This window comes from Trichechus manatus, unplaced genomic scaffold, assembly GCF_000243295.1.
Source record: "Trichechus manatus latirostris isolate Lorelei unplaced genomic scaffold, TriManLat1.0 scaffold00028, whole genome shotgun sequence".
Classification (NCBI taxonomy): domain Eukaryota; kingdom Metazoa; phylum Chordata; class Mammalia; order Sirenia; family Trichechidae; genus Trichechus; species Trichechus manatus.
Genome location: NW_004443964.1, coordinates 7,046,345 through 7,061,472, shown reverse-complemented (window position 1 = coordinate 7,061,472; position 15,128 = coordinate 7,046,345). Strand labels below are relative to the sequence as shown.

Sequence of the window (15,128 nt, the reverse complement as noted above, 5' to 3'; positions counted from 1 at the left end):
CAGTTGTGCTGACTTCCCCTGTAGTGTGTGCTGTCCTTCCCTTCACCTAAGATAATTCTTGTCTACTATCTAGTCGGTGAATACCCCCTCCCTCCCTCCCCACCCTCATAACCATCAAAGAATGTTTTCTTCTGTATTTAAATCTTTTCTTGAGTTCTTATAATAGTGGTCTTATACAATATTTGTCCTTCTGTGACCTACTAAATTCACTCAGCATAATGCCCTCCAGATTCCTCCATGTTATGTTTCAAGGCTTCATCAATGTTCTTAATCGTTGTGTAGTATTCCATTGTCTGAATATACCAGAATGCTCCTTAGAAGCAAGGATGGTCAAACTTTGTCTTGCTTACTTTGGACATGTTATCAGGAGGGACCAGTCCCTGGAGAAGGACATCATGCTTGGTAAATTAGAGGGTCAGTGAAAAAGAGGAAGACCTTCAATGAGATGGATTGACACAGTGGCTGCAACAATGGGCTCAAACATAGCAAGGACTGTGAGGAGGGGCAGGACCAGGCAGTGTTTTGTTCTTTTGTACACAGGGTCACTATGAGTTGGAACCAACTGAACAACATCTAACAACAACAACACTAATCAAAAAGTTGGCGGTTTGAATCCACCCAGTGGCGGTGTGTAAGAAATGCCTGGCGATCTATTTCAAAAAGAGTACAGCCACTGAAAACCCTATGGAGTGTAGTTCTACTCTGAAACACGTGGGGTTGCCATGAGTCAGAATTGTCTCGATGGCAACTGGTTTGGTTTGGATGCCAATTATTTCACACACTTTATCTCCTGTAATCCCCTCAAACACACATGGTTTCTTTTATTGCTTCAGTCTTTACCTGAGGCTTAGAAAGGTAACCTATTCAAGGCTAATCAGTTACTCCCAAAGCAAAGGACGCAACCTGTCCAAGGCCACACCAGAGTCTGAGGTATTAACCATTACTCTCCTGCTCCTGGCTGCAGAACTAGATCAACCACCACCACCACCGAGGTTCTGAGGTTGGTGGAAGCAGGAGGGTGGGAGGACACAGGACAGGCTAAGGAGCTGTCCATCCTGCAGGCAGCTGCTCCTTAGTTGGGTAAACAGACTGTAGACCCAGAAGATGGAGGAGAAGGGCAGGCAGTTGGGGTTTTAAGATTGCAAGGGAGGAAGGATTCACTGGAAACTGGTTAGGCAAGGCTTCTCAGACGGGGTGGGGTTTATAGAGTCAGTTCTCCCGACAGGTTGTATGCACGCAAGGAGAAACGAGGAGGTAGGTAGTTAGGGAGGAGACTGGCTACATAATAGAAGCAGAGGGAGCAATAGAGATCCTTGCCTAGGATCAGAGAGAAGATGGGTGCTGACTGAAGCCAAGGACTCTCAGAAGGAACTTAGAGGCCACAGAGCTGCAGAGGTGAGCCAGGCTCAGACCGTCAAAGTCTTGAATGCCAAGGTCATAACCAGCTCCTGTTGCACTGCACTGCATAGTTGTGCAAACACCTTCATACAGTCACACTGGATCCTCAGACCAGCCTGGTGACATAATTGTGTATTTTTTAAACAGACGAGCAAAGGGGAACAGAGGTTAAAGGGCCTGCCCAAGGCCACGCAGCCAGTAACAGGCGTGGCCAGTAACGAGGCCCTAGGTCTCCTGGCTTGAGTCTCCAGCTGTTTGTCCCACACCATGCCACTCCCGAGGGTCAGAGGTTTGGACTTTGTCCTCTTAGCTCCAGAAAGCTGCAGAAGGTTCTCAACAGAGGAGAGAGGGCATGCATGACAGGGCAGTCTGGGGACCACTTGGACTGACTGCGGGAAGGGGGAAGGGAAGGGGTGGAGACAGCAGGAGGCCATTGCAGTAACCCAGGGTGGAGGACAGCGGGCCAGGACAAGGATGGTTGAAGCAATCAAGCCAGATGAGGAAGATGTCGGAGTAAGAAGTGGGAAGTGGGCAGAATTTGTGCCTGCTAAGCAGTGAGGCCGGGAGAGTGGAGCTTGGCCCCAAAACAAAAACCCAATTGCCATCAAGTTTACTCCAACTTATGGTGAACCCATGTGTGTCAGAGTAGAACTGTGCTCCATAGGGTTTCCAATGGCTAACTTTTTTTTGGACAGTATATTTCATTTTTTTGTTGCTGTTGAGAATCTACACAGAAGCACACACACCAATTCAACAGTTTCTACATGTAACATTTAATGACACTGATTACTTTCTCACCTCCTTTTCTGAGTTGTTCCTCCCCTATTAACATAAATTCACTGCCGCCTAAGTTTCCTACCTAATCTTTGGAGTTGCTGTTGTCAATTTGATCCCATATAGATAGATCTTTTAAGAATACAATGCTCAAGGCAGACATTCCTTACTAGTTAAGCTAAACTATCGTTTGGTTTTAAGAAGACTTTAGGGGATAGTTTTGGTTTAAGGTTTAAAGACTATCTCCAGGCAATGGTTTCAGGGGTTCCTCTAGCCTCCACAGCTCCAGAAAGTCTGGATTCCATGAGACAATGGCTCACTTTTCAGAAGTAGATCACCAGGCCTTTCTCCTGAGGTGCTTCTGGGTGGACTTGAACAAAGCAGCAATGCCAGGAGGGTCGAGCTTGGCCCAACAGCCCCCAGATTGGTTAGATAATTGTACAGATGTTGTCCCACGTCAACTTTGGCTTTGCCATCATCGCTGCTTCCTTAAATTTTACATCACGAGGAGCAATTCCACTTCCTGCCCCAAACCTAACTTTTAAAAAAAATTTTTTTATTGTACTTTAGATGACGGTTTACAGAACAGATAATTTCTCATCAAACACTTAGTACACATATTGTTTTATGACATTGGTTAACAACCCCACGACATGTCAGCACTCTCCCTTCTTGACCTTGGGTTCCCTATTACCAGCTTTCCTGTTCCCTCCTGCCTTCTAGTCCTTGTCCCTGGACTATTGTGCCCCATTAGTCTCGTTTTGTTTTATGGGCCTGTCTAATCTTTGGCTGAAGGGTGAACCTCGGGAGTGACTTCATTGCTGAGCTAAAAGGGTGTCCAGGGGCCATACTCTTGGGATTTCTCCAGTCTCTGTCAGGCCAGAAAGTCTGGTCTTTTTTTTGTGAGTTAGAATTTTGTTCTACATTTTTTTCCAGCTGTCTGTCTGGGACCATCTGTTGTGATCCCTGTCAGAGCAGTCAGTGGTGGTAGCCGGGCACCATCTAGTTGTACTGGACTCAGTCTGGTGGAGGCCGTGGTAGTTGTGGTCTATTAGTCCTTTGGACTAATCTTTCCCTTGTATCTTGTTTTCTTCATTCTCTCTTGCTCCCAAAAGGGTGAGACCAGTGGAGTATCTTAGATGGCTGCTCACAGGCTTTTAAGACCCCAGATGCTACTGACCAAGGTAGAATGTAGAACATTTTCTTCATAAACTATGTTATGCTAATTGAGATAGATGTTCCCCGAGACCATGGTCCCCACAGCCCAGCAATTTGGTGCCTCAGGGAGTTTGGAAGTGTCTATGGAGCTTTCATGACCTTGCCTTGTACAAGTTGTGCTGGCTTCCCCAGTATTGTGTACTGTCTTACCCTTCACCAAAGTTACCACTTAACTATTGTCTATTTAGTTCCCGCCCCCACATCCCTCCCCTCCTTTGTAACCATCAAAGATTGTTTCCTTTTTTGTGTAAACCTTTTCATGAGTTTTTACAGTAGTGGTCTCATACAATATTTATCGTTTTGTGATTGACCTATTTCACTCAGCATAATGCCCTCCAGATTCATCCATGTTATGCTTCACAGATTCATCAGTTCTTTATTGTTGCGTAGTATTCCATTGTGTTTATGTACCGTAGTTTATCCATTCATCTGTTGATGGGCATCTAGGTTGTTTCCATCTTTTTGCTATTGTGAACAATGCAGCAATGAACATGGGTGTGCATATGTCTATTTGTGTGACGACTCTCATTTCTCTAGGATATATTCCTAAGAGTGGGTTTGCTGGATCGTATGGTATTTCTACTTCCAGCTTTCCAAGGAACTGGCATGTCATTTTCCAAAATGGTTGTATCATTTTGCATTCCCAGTAGCAGTGCGTAAGAGTTCCAATCTCCCGGCGCCCTCTCCAACATTTGTTATTTCCAGTTTGATTTGTGCCAGTAATGCCAGGGTGAGATGGTATCTCATTGTGGTTTTAATTTGCATTTCTCTAATGGCTAGTGATCATGTGTCTGTTGGCTGCTTGAATGTCTTCTTTGGTGAAGTGTCTGTTCATTTCCTTTGCCCATTTTTTAAGTGGATTACTTGTCTTTTTGTTGTAGAGGTGTTGGATTTTCTTTAGATTTTAGAGATTAGACCTTTGTCTGATTTGTAATGTCCAAAATTTTTTTCCCAGTCTGTGGGCTCTGTTTTTACTTTTTTGGTGAAGTCTTTTGATGAGCAAAGTGTTTAATTTTTAGAAGATCCCAGTTATCTAGCTAATCTTTTGTAGTTTGTGTGCAAACCTAACATTTTTAATGCTCTCTCTCGTTTCTTCCTTCCTCATTATTTCTCAGTTTGGTCCCTAGGGAGTTGGGCTAGGCTGACTGCTGTAACGAAGAACTCCTGAGTTCCAGTGGCTCAACACATAGGAATTTGTATTTCTCATTCCTGACAAGCTGAGACAGGGATCCCGAGTCCTCTGCTGGCTCTCCTGCACCTGGCCAGCAAGCAGGGGAAGAGAGGGAGTGGAGGGCCACATGGGAGGTTCCACGGACCAACCAAGCGGCACAATTCAGGACTCAGCCACATGGCCACACGAGCCACAAGGAGGCTGGGCATGAGGTCTAGCTGACGGTCCAGGAGGAAAGGGACTCAGGTTAGGGGACCGGCCAGGCTCTGCCCCACCTCCTTACTTCCTTAAGCTAACATCTTCTGTTTCAAGTTTTAACAAGCAAAGATGTCACTTTCATGACTAAGGTGCACCTGGCCCAAGCTATGGCCTTTTCAATCACCTCATAACGCATGTGAAAGTTGGATAGTGAAAAAGGAGGTCAGAAAAAGAAATGATGTGCTTGAATTGTGGTGCTGGTGAAGAATATTGAATATACTGCCAAAATAACCAACAAATCAGTCTTAGAAGAAATGCAACCAGAATGCTCTTTAGAAGAGAGGATGGCAAAACTTTGACTCTCTTACTCTGGACAGGTCATCAGGAAAAGACCAATTGCTAGCAAAAGACATCATGTCTGGTAAAGCACAAGGCCAAGGAAAACAAGGGAAACCCTCACTGAGATGGATTGACACGACAGCCTCAACAACGGACTCGGAGCATACCAACGATCAGGAAGATGGTGCAAACAGGCAACGTTTTGTTCTGTTATGCGTAAGGTCACCATGAATCAGGTCCAACTCGAAGGCAGTAACAACTGACCTTAACAGCCTCTTCCAGGCTGGCTGTTCTGTTTCTATCTTGTGACCATTTTAAGTCAGATCTCCCTAAAACTCACCTCCATCTACAAAATTAATGTAATCCTTCTGTTCCTGGCATTCAAGGCCCCACATCCCCACCTGGACTCTTTCCTTGTTGCCACAGCTGCCCAGGCTTTCTAGCTTGTCCTGGCCACCATGCTCCTTGCCACCAACACACCGTTACTGATACTGTATCACCTGCCAAGCCTACCTACTTGTCCTGTTGGAAACAATTCCACCTGAGACCTCCTTCGAGTCCCACCTGCCCAAGCTCCCCTCCTCAGGAGTGTGTGCTGCCCACAGTTCCCTCCAAAATCCCCTCACCCAGTGGCATGCCTGATAGCAGACTCACTCCTGAGGAATGCATCTGTGCATCTGCATCCAGAGCAGTGGAGCTTGAAGTGGGGTGATTGACTCAGAGCAGGACTGCCTGCAGGGTGGGAGGGTGAAGGGGCAGCCGAAGTCTGGGGAGGATATAAATGGGCTCTCATCAGCCTCTGACTCCAGTTAAAAAAAAAAGAAAAAAAGGTTGCCATGGAGTCGACTCATGGTGGTCCCATGCGTGTTAGGGACTACGCCCCATAGGGTTTTTTTTTTTTTTTTTAAATTGTGCTTTAGATGATGGTTTACGGAGAAAATGAGTTTCTCATTAAACAATTAATGGAAACCTTGGTGGTGTGGTGGTTAAGTGCTACAGCTGTTAACCAAAAGGTCAGTGGTTCAAATCCACCAGGCACTCCTTGGAAACTCTATGGGGCAGTACTACTCTGTCCTATAGGCTCACTATGAGTTGGAATCGACTCAACAGCAGTGGGCTTTTAATCCTGACTGGAGCAGATCACCAGGTCTTTTTCCCACGGAGCCGCTGGGTACGTCTGAACAGCTGACATTTTGGTTAGCAACAGACAATCAGTGATTTCTTTGGGGGAGACTATACAAAACCCAAACCAAAGCCGCTGTCATTAAGTCGATTCTGACTCACAGAAACCCTGTAGGATGGAGTAGAACTGCCCCACAGGGTTTCCAAGACTGTAAATCTTTACGGAGGAAGACTGCCACATCTTTCTCCTGTGGAGCGGCTGGTGGGTTCGAACCACTGACCTTTCAGTTAGCAGCCAAGCACTTAACCACCACTCCACCAGGGCAAGACTATAGTATACATTGTAAACAAAAGTTTTCACTAGTTTTTTTTTTTTTTTTAAATTGCTCCTTAGGTGAAAGTTTACAGCTCAAATTAATTTCTTATACAAAAATTTATAAACATATTGTTATGTGACATTATCATCCCTATAATGTAACAGCACACTCCCCCTTTCCACCTTGGGTTTCCCATGTCCATCCAATGAACACCTGTTCCTTCCTGGCTTCTTTCATCCTGCCTCTGGATAGGAGCCACCCATTTGGTCTCGTGTATCTGCTTGAACTTAAGCAACACACTCTTCACGAGTATTATGTTTTTATAGTCTAATCTTCGTCTGAAGAGTGGGCTTTGGGAACAGTTTTAGTTCTGGGTTAACAGAGCGTCTGGAATCCATGGCTTCAGGGGTTCCTCCAGTCTCAGACCATTAAGTCTGGTCTTTCTACGTGAATTTGATTTCTGCTCCACACTTTTCTCTTGCTCCGTCAGGGACTCTATTGTGTTCCCTGTCAGGGTGGTCACTGGTGGTAGCCAGGCACCATCAAGTTCTTCTGGTCTCAGGCTGATGGAGTCTTGGGACCAACTGATGCATCTTAGATGGTTACTCACTAGCTTTTAAGACCCCAGATGCCACTCACCAAAGTGGGATGCAGAACATTTTCTTAAACTTTGTTAAGCCAATCGACCTAGATATCCCCTGAAATCATGGCCCCCAGACCCCAGCTCCAGCTACTCTATCCATCAAAGTGTTTGGTTGTGTTCAGGAAACTTCTTAGCTTTTGGCTTAGTTCAGTTTTAAAAGTAGCATTGGGAATGCTTTGAGTAGTAACTGGGTTGATCAACACCACTGTCATCTAATGTTTATACACCAGTGCTGGTGGGGCACAGACTTATAGTCTGACTTCTTCAACAGTGATAAATAAGCTGAAATACAGTGAGTGGTAAGTGAAAACCAAGACGGGAAGGAGTTTAGGATCTGGGTGCCAGCCATCTTGGTAGGGATACATTACTAGTTTGCCTCAGGTAAATTGGTTGCAGGGGGGATGTAACCCATGACATTAAGTTTAAGCAGCTCCCAAATGAGCACACACAAGTCAATGTGCACCTCTATTCTTCAGTGCAAAACAGGGCTCGTATCTGGGGAATTGGTATTACATGTAAATACAATGTTTTAGGAGTTAAAAAAAAGAGTCCTGGTGGCACAAAGGGTTAAGTGCCCAGCTGCTAACCCAAAGGTAGGTGGTTCGAACCCTCGCAGGGGCTTCACAGGAGAAAGACCTGGTCATCTGCTCCTGTAAAAGATTATAGCCTAGGAAATCCTATTGGGCAGTTCTACTATCACATGGGGTCGCTATGAGTCGATTTCGACTCAACGGCACCCAAGAAGAAGGAGATACAATTATCTCAAGGTGCACACGTAGTGTCATTCCACGTTCATTCTTCCTAGTCCTCTGGGCACTCCATAAAGCAGAACGTTCTGACTTGAAGATCACCTACTCTGCAGGCAGGCCAAGGGGAATAGCACGTGTCAGAGACAGGCAGAGCACTTGTGCTGGCGGCCCTTTTCTCTTTCCAGACATGTAGAAGCCACCTGAGCCACCCTGGCACCACAGACCGCTGTAGAGGACTGGCTAGCAGCCTTCAGTACTGGCTCCTCCACGACCCTGCTGAAGATGAGCCTGTGACAAGCTCCTGGGTCGTACACGCAGAGGAAGGCCCGAGAGCCAGGGGGGCGTGCCCGCACTCCGGCTGTGGCTGAGTGAGCTCAGGAAAGGGGCCCTCCAGGCTACTCCCCTACCTCTACTTATAGTCGTCAAAAGCAACAGAACCCTGAAGCCCACAAAGCAGACAGGAGCTATTCCCATGGAGCATCCTGCCAGCCTCCACCAGTGAAAGAGGAATCTTAGAAGATGCCAGGCTTCACAAAGGCTCGGTCCCTGGGTGCCTTCCCAGGAATTGCAGATCCATGGGGGCAGGGGTGCAATCTCCAAGAGATCTGTCACCAACCTGACGTTCACACAAGAGTGGCAATTTCTGTTCACCCTGGTGCTATTCTGAAGCCATCAGTCAGAGGAGGGGCAATGTGAGCAGAAAGTCTCAATGAGACTACATGCCAGTCACTGCCTTGCAGTTTTCACTCGAATGGCCCCGTTCTGGAAACCTCTGCTCTGTTTCGGAGCAGCCAGCCTAAGCAGACCGTGAGACCAGCAGCACCAGCTAGCGCTCCTTCTCACACACACATGGGGCTGCAGCTGGAAAACTCCCCGCCCAAGCAGCATAGCCACAAAGGAGGCAGGACGCTGAAGTCTATTTAAGAGCCAGATCAAGACAAGTGAAAATCCCGTGGGTTTAACTCCTTTTCTGCTCAGTCTCTAAACAAATCTTCCCTGGTCGGCTGTAGTCAAGGCTGTGTGCTTAAATAGGCCTAGTCTCGCCCTAAAAGCAGCTACTGAGCAAACAAGTATGTTTTACTTACTTCGCATATTGAAATTGCCTTATCCCATCATTCTGTCCTTCTGCTTCATTTTTCTAACACACACGCACACACACAGGGTTGGTCTGTGTTGTTCAACTCATGGCGACTCCCATGTGATGGCGCAGAAACTGCCCCATAGGGTTTTCTTGGCTGTAATCTTTATGGGAACAGATCGCCAGGTCTTTCGTCTGCAGAGCTCTGCATGAGTCTGAACCACCAGTGTTTTGGGTAGCAGCTGAGCGCTTAATGATTGCATTACCAGAGCTCCGGGGGAGGGTGTCTACTATGCCCTAACGGCTTGCAAGGGAAGCCAGTCATGCTCCTTGACCTCCTGAAGCTTCTGGTCCAGACCAGCATTTCCCAAGTGAGGTCAACAGTTTCTCCAAGTCAGAAACACCAGGCATGCTTGTTTGGGCTACAACCAAAACCTCCTAAGTGTCTGAGAGTGGGGTCCAGGCATCTACTGCTAACAAGCCCCCTCTCCCCTGGAATTCGGAGGAGCAGCTGAGTGTGGGGATCACTCCCCCAGGGACATCCACAAGCTTGCCAAGGATGATGTAAGTTGGTTAAGTTGAAAGTATGGACATAACAGTCCTTACTTCCTGGTCTGAAACCGTTTTCTGTTTAAAAAAGAAAAGATACAGAGTGAAGAATTCATTGTATTTTATTATTCACAGTTAATCACTACCTACCAAATGCTATCCGCAGAGTTAAAGGATTAAGTACATAGGTCATTTAAACACTGATTTTTTTTTTTAAATATATACACACAAAACTTAGTTCAGCAAGGCTTCATGATATACACCAATTCCAAAATAAAACAATCAAATGGTCCAGGTGTAGAATGCCAGGTTCCTTGTATCATCAGCAGGGGAAGGAGGCGCAGGGTGAGAGGCAGCAGGAGGCTCGGTTCAGGGGGCCGCGGCCTGCTGGCGCCTCGAAGGCCGAGGTCCCATCCAGCGCCACATCACTAGGGTTCAGGGAGACTCCAACAGAGCGTGTGGGGCCGAGGCCTCGCCACCCCTGGGGGAGAGAAATGTAAGCAGCCTCTTTTGTTGTTGTGGGAAGGGGACTGGGTGGAGACACGTGACTACAGGGAGAGAAGCTGATAGAGGACGGACAGAGAGCTTTGCAATGAACTCGCCTCTTGACTTTGCCAACCCTTCCTTCCCCACCGAATCTTGCTTCCTGGGAACACTCGTTTTTGGGGGGAAAGGGCAGTGGAGCGGTGCAAACACAGCCCGCTGTGAAATGAGACCAACAACCCAGCTCTCCCTTGAACACTGCCCTCCTGCTCACCTGGGCAGGTGAGGTGACAGCAAGGGGGAAAGCCATGAGCAGATACCTCTGGTGTGAAGAGCAAGAAAAATGAAAAGTGAATGCTTTTATCTCCCACCCAGCATGGGAAGAGGGTATAGGCCATTACAGTGAAAAAGCGATTTTTGAAATCCAAACATATCTTCGCTCCTGGCTTTCCTGGGTGTGGAAACTTGCTGCTCCAGGGATCTGCGTCTGAGGAACACTAGGGCTCAGGAAGGGGCAGGTGACACCTGAGACCTCGAGGCCAATAGTTCTGATCCCCTTTTCAGCCAGGTCCCGTCAGGCAGCCCCTCCAGATATCGTGGGCACTGGCTCCTTAAATTCAGAAGGGCTCACAAATATTAAAGCTGAACCTTGAAGACTTCTGGCTCCGAGCAGGCAGGAGAATGCCCACACCCACCACTGCTACTTGTCTCCTTTACTCTACCCTGCCCCCCGACCCGCGAAAAATATTTACATAGAGCAGGAGACAAATTGGCTGAAAAGCTCTGGACTGTCTTATTTAAAACAAAACAAATAAAAAACAAACAAAAATACCACTCAGAAGCAACCCTTGAAATAAGAAAAAAGGCACTATGAAAAAACAACATGCTCAATAATACCATTTGGAAGGGAAAACGAGGCGGAAAAACGGGAGGCAGGTTTTTAGTTTGACCTTCTCAGGAAGCAGGTGAGTGGCAACTTCCTTTCCTCTCACCCCCACGCAGTTTCCAACTCTGACAAGATAGAAGACAGGGTCAGGGCTGGAGGGCAGAGCCTCCAGCAGAACCCAGTACCCAAGGCGGCCAGCTGCCCGCGCCTCTCCTTTGTGTGTATGTGTGAAGAACACAGAACAGTTGTTCTTCTTTCAGCCGTCTCAACTACACCAGATATTTTGCATAGAGAAAATACCAGTCCACTTGGTGTCTTTTATTATTGGCATCGGCTAGGACTATACGTGGCAGTAGGTGTCATGCACAGATGGACAAGAGAGAAAAAGGATAAAAAACAGGACAAAGGAGGGGACGGAGGAGCAGCGGTGAAAATTTGTAATAAAAACTCTTTTCTTAATTTATAGGTACGTTTTGGCATTTTTATATCCAATCCCACTCCCACCCCCCCGAGAGTTCCAACCAAAGTGAGGACCACCAGGTGGCCCACCAGGTGCCTGCACTCCTCACAGGCTGCTGGGAAGGCAGCTTGTGGGCTCTGACTTCTGTGTGTGTTTTACATTTCCCACTCTCCTTAAATAACCTTGCCCAGCTCCCTAGACGTTCCGGTTCACAGGGGTGACGTAGTTGCGGGGGAACATGCCCGTCTGCCCGTGACAGGAGCCTTTCCACCAGTTGGGGTCTGAGTTATCCATGACGTGGATAAAGTCTCCCCGACGGAAGCCCAGCTCTCCATCCTCCTGGGGGTCAAAGTCAAAGAGGGCCTGGACGTATGTCGGTTGCTGCAAGAGAGGAACGAGGGAGAACGTAGGATGCGTTCCTGTGGGTGGCAGCGTCACGAGTGGCAGGCTGGGGCCAGGGGAAAAACCTGTGCGAAACTCTCACACCTCCTGGAGTAATCCCCAACTCACCCCAGCCCACTTATCCTCACATATCCTCACATATCCTAGGTTCACTCTCCATGGGCTGAGGGTCATCCCTCCCCAGTGCTCATGGATGGTGGCCAACCGCGCCACCTTCCTAAGTGGACAGTGGAGGGGAGAGTGGGCACCTTCGGGAATGGTAGCCTGGGTCTCCCTTCCCATCTCAGGATGTGAAACCATGTTATTTCCTCTCCCTTGTTTCCAGAGATGGGGAGCCTGGGAGAGCATGTTACAGATTGTCTCCCTATAGGTGGGAAACTAGCAAGACGCGGCCTTTGCAGACAGCACAATGACGGAGAGGCCACGGGGTCAGGGGAACTTACTGGCCATCAGAAAAGGCAAAAACATCTTATTATAAATGACAAACTTTAATATGAATTAAGGGTAACCTTTTGAAGAATAAGCATGGGGCGGGAGCTAGAAGCAACCCCCTGAAAGGCAATGGCTGGCTTGTGGAGCTGTGTTTGACTGTTTAAAACTGTTCCCAATCTCGCTCTGAGGAGGCTTACCTGTGGCACTTGTTCTATGTCCCGGAGAAATATCTGCTGGTTTCTGGAAACAGACGTAGATCTGTGATAATCTACCAGCTCATTGAGAGAATTGAACTTCACCACCCAGAGGAAATACTTGCCGGCCCCGTCTCGGAGCACCTTGAAGTGCTGCACGTCATTGCCAAACCTGGGAAGGCACAGGGACACATGGGTTCACACATCTACAAGTCAAAGGGCTCTATCCTGGCTAACCAGGGGCTGTGTGCTCAGACAGGAGGCACCCTGAGAGAGGAATATTCTGGCAACATTCCTCCCGGTCTGTGGGGCCCACGGACTCCCTGGCTGGAGAGAGGAGGAGAAGCCTCACTAGGGAGGGAGACACCTGTCCATCAGTCCGTCTAGTTCTGGAGTTGTTTAAGATAAAAAGAGAATGTCCTAACTCACATCACTTTCCACGCCCATGTCTCACGCTGAACCAAATAAAAGAGAGTTTTATTTACAGAAAGCAGTATGACTTAATTTCTTTTCAAGCAAAAAATAATTAAAATCACACAGGCTATTTAAAGAGTAAAAGAGGTGAGAGGGAAGTAAGGTGGGAAGAGGAGGGACCGGGACTACTTCCCGCCATTCTCCTGTAATGGTATCATTCAGTCATGTTTTCCATTTAGAGACTTTCGTTCCATCCACGGGGGAAAGTCTCAGAACAAAAGAACACACTGGGACGGTAAAAGGCACCAAAGAAAGGCTTCTCTGATATCCGGCCAGAGTCCTGTTTACACTGGCCAGCAGGACCAGCAGGCACATGAGTGGCTGGCTGGTGGTGGCCCACAGGGCCTGTCCCAGTGAGAGGTGGCCAGAACGCAGGCTCTATGAGGGCTCTGCCTGTCCTGCTCACTGCTGAGTCCTCAGTGCCTATGACAGTGCCAAGCCTCAAAAGGGATACTAATCCAAAAAACCCACAACAACAAAAAAGAAAACCTCACCGCTAACTCATAGCAACGCTATAGGACAGAGTAGAACTGCCCCACAGAGTTTCCAAGGAGCGCCTGGTGGATTCAAACGGCTGACTTTTCGGTTAGCAGCCGAACTCTTAACCACTGCGCCACCAGGGATTCCCAAGGGATGCTACGTCCTATAAATACTTGCTAAATGAATTAATGAGTGTCTCTTTGCCTTGTCTTAAAATTTAAACCAAAGGCTTCTGAAAATTAAACCAGTAGGTGGCAGCACTGAGCTTCGAGGAATCACAAGTACAAGAAGCCACTGAATACAAGTACAAACAGCACGGCTATTTCACCGAAGGAAAAATGTGGATGGTGAGAAAGCTGTATGGGGAAGAATGACATATTCAAATGGCACTTCTGGCCTCACAGAAACCCACTCCCACGAGAAAACTGGTACAATGCAGACAGTTTCTGAAACAGGCAGCGTCCTGACAGTGAGCATGTGAACTGCCAGAATGTTTTCAATCACAGAATCAAAACATCTTGCAATTAGGAAAGATCCGAGACCACTGATTCTTGAACCTCTTTTGCAAAGGAAAGATCCGAGACCACTGATTCTTGAACCTCTTTTGCAAAGGTGTTTGTGTTGTTAAAGGTGGTGATGACATCTGTTCAAATTTTATTTCTAAGACAATAACGCGTTAACTCTTTACAGTTACTGTTTGACGGAAGGGAAGGGTCTGGAGCGTTCCGGTGTCTGTGGCGTGAGCACAGGGCATGATGAGCGGCAATCAGATAATGCAGCCCACAATCCAGTCAGCTGGTCTGTCACTCAACTGAACCCTTAACTGCCACGGTGGTTTTGGCCTCCATTCGGTGAGGAACTCTTATATTCCTCATTCCATGGTGTTTAATTTATACTCGGGTCAGTATAAAACTTAAGGAAAACATGATGAAATTCAAGTGAATGGGGAGCATAAGATGGTAATTCCATAAACCCACCCCAAGATGCTTTTCTCCAGACCCTTGCTTGCATGTGTTTAGTTAAACACATCAAAAAGCCATGGCTTACAAAAATGCTATAGAAGAATCCTGATCAAAGGGGGAAAAATACGGAACAGAATTTCAAATTCTCAAGGAATCCAGAGTTTCTGGAGCCATGGAGGCTGGATGAACCCCTGAAACCACTGCCCTGAGATAATCTTTAAACCTTAAACCAAAAATATTCCCTGAAGTCTTCTTAAAAACCAAACAATAGTTTAGCTTAACTAGTAAAGAATGTCTGCCTTGAGCACTGTGCTCTTTTATGTCATCAAACTGACAACAGCAACTTGGAAGATTAGACAGGAAGCTTAGGGGGCAGTGAGTTTATGTTAATGGGGGAGGAACAATTCAGAAAAGGAGAACGAGAATGGCTGTACAACTTGAAGAATGTAATCAGTGTCACCGAGTTGTACATGTAGAAACTTGAACTGCCATATGTTCTGCTGTGTACACTCTCAACAATAAAAAAAGTCATTGCTCACAGAAGAAAACAGAGGTGATTATACCCAGGGTGACTGTTTTATACGCTGGTACTTGCGGACAAGCTGACCACACAGGCAGCACGTTGGTGAGGTAGTCAAGTATCACCACTGACCTTCTTCAAAATTTCATTTAGAAAAAGAACACAAAAAATAAAGATTTAAACCTACATGTTAAAAAAAAAAATCTACATTTTAACCATACATATTTGGTCCCAAAACAAGATATTCAGTTCATTTTTTAATTTGAAAAATCTTATGTT

General features: G+C 46.9%; 1 protein-coding gene across 1 annotated transcript in view; it reads right to left on the bottom strand.

The window, feature by feature from the left end:
* Positions 1 to 9,660: 9,660 nt before the first annotated feature.
* The window catches only part of GRB2 (growth factor receptor bound protein 2), an 84,043-nt gene continuing 78,575 nt past the window's right edge, over positions 9,661 to 15,128 (bottom strand). Inside the window, exons 4-5 of the mRNA XM_004374153.2 lie at positions 12,417 to 12,585; positions 9,661 to 11,766 (exon numbers count right to left, since the gene is read on the bottom strand). Coding sequence (XP_004374210.1) covers positions 11,581 to 11,766; positions 12,417 to 12,585 — 355 coding nt within the window. The 3' untranslated portion in view covers positions 9,661 to 11,580. The remainder of the gene's footprint in view (positions 11,767 to 12,416; positions 12,586 to 15,128) is intronic.